Consider the following 7,883-nt stretch of genomic DNA (forward strand, 5'->3'; position numbering starts at 1 on the left):
GCTCCCCTCCCTTGGAGGTAAATAATTGTTTTCCTTGTGCTGCTTTTAAGATTCTGTCTGTGTCTTTTAACTGTGGCATTTTAATTATGATGTGTCTTGGTGTGGGCCTGTTTGGGTGCATCTTGCTTGGGACTCTCTGTGCTTCCTGGGCTTGTATGTTTCTTTCCTCCATCAGGTTAGGGAAGTTTTCAGTTGTTATTTCTTGAAATAGGTTTTCGATTTCTTGCTTTCTCTCTACCCCTTCTGGTACCCCTATGATGTGGATGTTATGCTTGATGTTGTCCCAGAGGCCCCTTAAACTCTCCTCATTTTTTCGGATTTCTTTTTTGTTCTTGTTGCTGTTCTGATTCAGTGTCCTCTGCTACCTCATACACTAAATTGCTGATTTGATCACCACTTCATCCAATCTGTTGATTACCGCAAATGGACTCTTCATCTCAGATATTAAATTCTTCATTTCTGACTGGTTTCCTTTAATGTTTTCCATTCCTCTTTTTGTGTTTTCCCTCTCTCTGTTAAAGTTCTCCCTGAGTTCAACCTCCCTTCCCCTTAGTTCATTGATCATTTTGTAACCAGTGTTTTGAACTCTGCATCTGGTAGATTGCTCATCTCCATTTTGTTTAGTTCTTTATCTGAAGCTTTGTTCTGTCCTTTTATTTGGGACATGTTTCTTTGTCCCCCATTTTGACCACATGCCTGTGTTAGTTCCTATGAATTAGTTAGGGCTCCTAAGTCTCCCAGCCTTAGCATAGTGGCTTTAAGTAGTAGATGTTCTGTGGGCCCCAGCGGCACAGTCTTCCCTGGTCACCTGAGCCAAGTGCTCAAGGTGTGTTCCTTGTGTGTGTTGTGTGCACCCTCGTAATGCAGCTGAGACTCTGTTGCTGTTTGCCCATCAGTGGGAGGTTTTGAGCTTCAGTCTTATTGGTTGTGAGGACTGGCTGGTGAAGGGCTGAGCCTACAGAACAGGATTCTCATTAGCTGGGCTCCAGTGCCTGCCCAGTCTGCCCTTCCAGTGTGTCCTCCTCAGACTGATCTCTGAGTGGTGCTCTGGCTCTGTCACTGGTCAAAGCAGGCCACTGGGTGTGCTGGCCAAAAGGCCTCCTGGGAGGGGTCCAGCTGCAGGCTGAGATCTGCCCTAGCCTGTGCAGTTCCAGGGCCATCCGGTCAGAGCCACCAAGCAATCTGCAGATGGCTGCCACCCGTGCTGGGCTCATAGGTGCTCCAAAAGGCCAAGCCAGGAACTGAGCCTGGTTGACACTAGTGCTCGGGAAGAGGTACCAGGCACACTGATGTCAGGTGCTGCTTTCTTGAGTTTTGTGAGCCTTTGAGAGATTTTAGCAAAGTCCACAGCATGAACCAGGACAGGCTATTTGTATGGAAAAGCCGCTGAAAGTGGCTTAGGTGGCCCGAAAATTGATAGAGGTGGAGTCTCACGGAATCACCTGGGCAAAGTGACCTGTGTTAACCAGGTCGATGGAGACTCAGATATGGCAGTCACCTGCGTCTGCATGCTGGGGTGAAGGGGGCTTAACAAAGGAACATAGGATACTGCCAACAGTTCTGCCTGGGAGAGAGCTACCCTTCCCACCTTTGGCCTGAAGACAGATAACTTAGTCCCTTCACTTCTGTCCCTGGCTCTCCTCAAACAACTGCCCAAGTGCTGGACTCAGAGTGAGCAAGTCCTTCACCAAGTAAGTTCGTGCCTGGACCTTTAAGAATAATGTCTGTGACTCCCACCACCCGCTCTCACTCAGCCACCATCTCCCTGGTTCTGACAGTTAGAGGTCGTGGGAACTTCTCTTCCCAGCACAGGAACCCTGGTCTGGGGAGCCCAGTGTGGGACCCTGACGTCTCGCTCCTATCGGGGTGGGGGCACCTCTGCAGCCAGCGTGACTCTTCTGATTCTCAACTGCCACTCGCAGGTGTGGGAACAGCCTCGTCATGTCTCTGCCCCAACTCCCGGTCTCTAGGTGACCGCTTTTGTATGTCCCTGGTTGTAGGACTTCTGTTCAGCAGACCTCGGAGGACTTTCAGTGATGGCTGCTCTGCAGTTTCATTGTCCTTTGATGTGGCTGTGAGAAGGGGTGAGAACAGTGTCTACTTTCCATGGCATCTGGACCGGCTCCCAAATCCCAATTCTTAATATCGGTTGATTTTAAAATTTTTGCTATAGTCTCTATTTCATTCATTTCTGCTCTGGTCTTTGCCTTCTTCCTTGTTGTATTAACTGTGTCAATAAAAATATCAATGACTTTTTTCCCGAAAAAAATAATTCTAAAATTAATATGGAACCAGGAAGCACATGGAAGAGACAAAACAATACAAAGAGAGATGCGCAAAGCTGGAGGCATTACACTTCCTTATGTGAAAATCTATTGCAAAGCTGCAGTAACCACAACAGGATGCTACTGGCATAAAATGAGACATGTAGGTCAATGGAACAGAAATAAACCAGTCAGATGCAGTCAACATCTCCTTAACCAGGGTGCCAAGAACACACACTGGGAAAGGGTGGTCTCTAATAAATGGTGCTGGAAAAAATGATATTTACATGCAGTGAATGACATTGGGACCTTGTCATATACCTCCACCCCACACACTCACATACCTAAATATGGATTAAAGACTTAGACATAAGACCTGAACCTAAAACTCCTAGGAGAAAACAAAGAGAAAACTCTTCATGAAATTGCTTTTGGCAATAATTTATTGAAAACAACATCAAAATCACACTTAACAAAAGCAAAAATTGACAAGTGGGAGTTGTGGAGAAAGGCATCTGCAAGATACAATGGACTCAGTGGAGGTGATGGCTGCACTAGATTCCTACTCACTTACAGGAGAGAACCTAGGACAGAGGCAGCTGGAGTGGGCAGCGGCTGTCAGAACAAACATCACACCCCCATTGTGGAGACTGTGTGTTCATAGGAGCCTGGGTGGTCTGCTTCAGTCTGTGGAGCAGTGCACACCTCAGTGCTTCATTGAAAACGAGAGAACATTTCACTTGCAAGGGGTGCAGCTTTCACCTGGGAATGGGCCAGAAAGAGAAAGCAAGCCCAGCCAGGACTGGTGTTGTCAGGACTTCTCTTATACCTCAGCCACTGTGGTGAGGGTACGGGTTCTCCTATGGTCCTGTCTTGAATGCCCCAAAGGCCAGTGACGTTGAGTGTCTTCTCTAGCTCATGTCCCATCTCTGTACCCTAGATGAGGGGTCCATACAAGTCTCTGCTTGTTGCATAAACAGATTGTTTCCTTTCCTTCTGCTGTGTTTTGAGGGCTCTTATTATACTTAGGGTGCAGTAATTGGGTGGTTATGGCATTTCCAAATACTTTGTCCTTATGTGTGGCTTTTCTTTCATTCTCTTGATCGTTATTTAGGCAAAAAAGTTGTAAATTCGGTAAAGTCAAATTCATAGTTTAACTTTGTTATAGATCCTACTTTTCAAACATAACTATTCTCATGATTATTGGTTGCCTGTGAATAATTTCAGGCTTTGCAATTGATCTGAAAATCTGGTTTTCTTTTGGGTTCACAAATTCCGGACCTAGTCACTCGTTGATATCTGTTAACTCTCTTCTTTGTTTATGAATTTATAGGCTCTGGTGATTCTTCTTCATGGAATATTTTTCATAAAACATGGACAATTCTGATTTCATGCTCAAACTTGAACTTGAGATGGTGTGAGAGATACTTTGTGGTACCTTTTCTGTCGGATTGCTTGTCCGATTTGATACCTGCGCTTGTGCTGGCAAACTTAGGCACTTCCTTTCCAGGTGTTGGGTGAATCATGATCGTGGGAACTTCTGGATCTCTGAGTGCACAGTCATGTCCTCGAATGGATTTATTAGTCACAGCTTCCACAGGAAACCACTGAAAATTCATCTGCACACAGCCACTGTCAGACTCTCCACGATGAGAGCACAGTCCATCTGTGTGACATTTCATACATTATTTTATTCTTGCATTTTGGACTCTACTTTTTCTTCTTCTCAGCAGGGGAGGCTCAGAGATGTGTCTCTAGAATTCTTCAAGCTTTCTTATCTGCCAATGCTTCTCCAACTTGAAATCAATGTTTTTTCCAAGATGGACCTTGAGTTTCTCTGTATTCTGTCATTTGGAAGGATAGCAGCTTATGAAATGGTGACATCATGGGGGTGATTCTTGTGTTCAGTGTTCCCGACCTTGTCTTGTTGAATGTTTATGAAGCAGAATTCAGCACCTCACCCGTATGCACCCCAACAGGAAAATAGGTCTTCTAAGGAGAGAATAAGGAGGAAGATGCAGCTCTGAGGCTGTGGGTGGAGGAGGATCCCCCAGAGCCTAGAGGAAATGGCAGCTCCCCACAGTTTCCTGTTCTGCAGATGAGAGAGTCCAGCTGGGACCCAGCCTGGTTCTTGTGCAGGAGCCCCCTGTGCTGTGTCACTGTGCCATCCGTGCACAGTAATATGTGGCCGTATCTGCAGGGTCCATGCTGCTCATTGTCAAGACCACCTGGTTTTTGGACGTGTCCTTGGTGATTGTGAGCCGGCTCTTCAGCGATGGGCTGTAATACTTGTCATCATCCCACCAAATAGTTGCGAGCCACTCCAGTGCCTTCCCCGGGGGCTGACGGACCCAGCCGACACCCATACTGGTAGTGCTCAGTGAGAAGCCAGAGAAGGAGCAGGTCAGCGTCAGGGTCTGAGTGGGTCTCATGAGCCCAGGACCAGACTCCTTCAGGGTGACCTGGGACAGAACCCCTGTGGAGGAAGCACAAGAAAGGTGAAGCCACTTCAGAACAAGAACAGGAGTCTTCGTCCCTGAGGGCATCCTTGACCAGAGTACTCACAGTGAGGGACAGTCAGCAGCAGGACAGTGGAACACAGCATGTCCATGTTGAGGCCCAGGAGTCACTGCTCCATGTGCAGAGCTCGGCTTTTCAACCCGTGGGGGGCTGGGAGATTTGCATCTGCTTGCGTGGTCCTGAGCTATCTGCGACTCTAGGTCTCTGCAGTAGGGGAGCAAGTCTGTGCTGCAGGAGCAGCGAGCCCTGAGCTGTGGCTCCACCTGTGCTCCCAGGGGGACTCGCCAACTTAGGACCTGGTTCTTGGACAAAAGTCCTCAGAAGGGGCCTGTGTGTGGATGGAGTCTGGGCTGCGAGGCCGTGTCCTCTGTTGGATGCTCTCCAGGCACCCTCACCCCTAGGTCCTGTCCAGCACTTTGCCATGCAGAACTGGTGGCTGTGCCCCTGCTGTCTCCAGGCGTAGGAGTGAGACTGAGGGGAGCAGGAGGCTTTCCCGAGTCTCTGTCTGAGCAGAGAGAGGGTCAGTGGACAAGCTCACGTCCATGGGGTGGGGGGTCGGTCTGCCCTGTGAGACACAGTGCCCTCGCATTGGCCCGCTCTTTGCGTCTGTGACCTAACATTTCTGGGGCATTGCACCTCCATGCCAGAGACTCTCAGGCCATGGTTTTCCATCAACTAGGACCCTTCCCTACTTGTATTGCTGTGAGTCCACAGCTCTGCCATGGTTACAGACTCGTGGGTTACATGGGTTACGTGCTGTGAGGTTTGGATGCCAAGAGCAGAAAATACACCCAAGGGGCTGTGCCGTTAGGGTTAGTGTCAAAGCCCAGCGCTCTCAGAGTCTGGAAGGACTCTGCGAAAGGGTTGAATGTGTCACTCAGGTCAGAACCACTAAACCCAGGACTCACGGTACCGCCCTCTCACAGTGACCCGGCTAAAACTTCTCTCCTCACGTCTTCAGTTCGGTTCCCGTTTCAGCATCCTGGAACCAGTAAGATGGACCTACATTTGGCTACACTCTGAATTTATGATAAAGAAGGAATTGTTTCAAGTAAAGTGCTTCTATGAAAAAGGGCTAATTACATGTAAGAAGGGGAGATTCACAAATAAAACCATTTAATATTATCCGAAGGTGGAGGGACAATAGATATAAAACAAAATATTGTTACCCTGTAATCTGGGGCCCACCACACACACACACGCGCGTGCACACACACACATACATGCACACACATATGCCTAGACCCATGCATGAACTGTTTACTCAGATCTGTATTTTAATTCATGCTGTGTCCAAGGAGTGTCACAACTTGGATACAACAATGCACACAAAATCCACACACAGATTAGACTCTTCTGCAAAAAAAATTTTATTTAATTAATGCGGTAAAGTGGATTCCACATCAAAGATCATGTCATGTGTGAAGGATGCTAAGATTACTTCTTTCTTTCCCAATTCAATGACTTTTATTTCATTTTTCGGCATAATTTTCTGGCCAGGGCTTTCAAGGCCGTACTGGTGGAAGGGGTGAGTGTGGGCACCTTGTCCTGCTTCTGATCTTAGAGGACAAGCTCTCGGTCTGTCACCACTGAGAATGAAGTCATCTGTGGGCTTTTCGCACGTGTCCTTTATCATGTGACAAAGCTTCCTTCTGTTCCTAGTGCATTGTGTGCTTTTTAATCAGGAAAGCATGTCGAATTTTGCCTTTTTTTTGCATTGATTGACCATTGACCACCCGATGGGGAAAGGGCAGTATCATCAGGAAGTTGTGTGGGCTTCACCAGCTATCCACTTGCAAAAGAATAAAACTGAATGTTATCATACACCATTTAGAAAATTAACTCAGGATGGATTAAAGACCTGGATATAAGAACTAAAAGTATAACACCCCTTGAAGAAAACAGGGAAGAAAACATTATGACATTGGATTTGGAGATAATTTATTCAACACACATCAAAAACACAGGCAACGAGAACAAAAAGAGACAAATTACACTACATTAAACTCACAGCCATATGTGCATTAAAAAGACAAAATCGACAATGAGAAAAGGCAAATTATGGAATGGGAAAAATATTTGCAAATCATATATTTCGTAGCATGTTAATATCTAGAAAATAAACAAAACTTTGTAACTCAACACTAAAAAATAAAACAAAACCAAACAAACTAAGAAATGTCCACCATCAAAAGAAGAGATAAGAAATGCTGGAGAGGATGTGCAGGAAAGGAAATCCTTGTGCTCTATGTTTGGGAACATAAATTAGTGCAGTCACGATAGAAAACAGTAAGGTTTATCAAAAATTCAAAAATAAAGCTACCATATTATCGAGCAATTACACCAGGATGTAGGTGATGAGAGGGCTCCTCTTCCATCAGGTGGCTCCTCGGGACCTAGGAAGAAAGAGTAGATCGGAAACGGCAACAAAACAGAAATCTGAAGCCGCTTGCTCATCCCAAATCACTTAAAACTCTCGGAAATTTCACTACTCTCTAGCTTCCATTTCCTCTCTGGGAAGGGAGGGTCCTGGACTGGCTCACTACGTAATGACAATCTCTGCAGTGGATGCATTTAGAGGAATGGGAGTGGCTTCCCAGTGGAGTGTCTAGAGACCCACAGCAGCTCTGCAGAAGGTGTGGAGGATTCTGCTGCCCTGGGATGTGCAAATCTTCACTGACACCTGAGAGATTACTTGGACTTTGGACATGGTATTGTGTGGTACGGAGTTGCTTTCCACCTGTCTGAGTTTGCTCAGGCTGCAGTCAGAGAACAAAACCTTCTGAGTAATTTAATATTAACAACCATTCCCTTCTCAAGGTTCAGGAGGTGGGAATCCAGGATCGAGGTGCCAGCATGGTCACCATTGGGAAGGATCCTCTTCCTGGGTCATATCTGGTTTGCTCTTGCTGTGTCCTCAGGTGGAGGAAGTGACATGCATGGTCTCTGCGGCCTGATTTAGTCCGGTGCTAATCCACTTCATGAGAACCCTGGCCTTGTCATCCAGCGCCTTCCAAACACCCCACCCCCTAACACGGTCTTTTGTGGGGATAAAATTTCAATATGTAATGTTGAGGAGCACACGTGTTCAAATCCAGC

General features: G+C 46.6%; 1 gene segment (V, D, J or C); it reads right to left on the bottom strand.

Annotated features, from left to right (window-relative positions):
- Positions 1–4,405: 4,405 nt before the first annotated feature.
- LOC120606440 (immunoglobulin heavy variable 2-5-like) lies at positions 4,406–4,973 on the bottom strand. The segment is given in 2 exon segments: positions 4,406–4,740; positions 4,830–4,973. Coding segments are annotated over 2 exon segments (366 nt in total).
- Between the last annotated feature and the right edge of the window lie 2,910 nt (positions 4,974–7,883).

The sequence above is a fragment of the Pteropus medius genome, unplaced genomic scaffold, assembly GCF_902729225.1.
Source record: "Pteropus medius unplaced genomic scaffold, Ma_sr-lr_union100, whole genome shotgun sequence".
NCBI lineage: Eukaryota > Metazoa > Chordata > Mammalia > Chiroptera > Pteropodidae > Pteropus > Pteropus medius.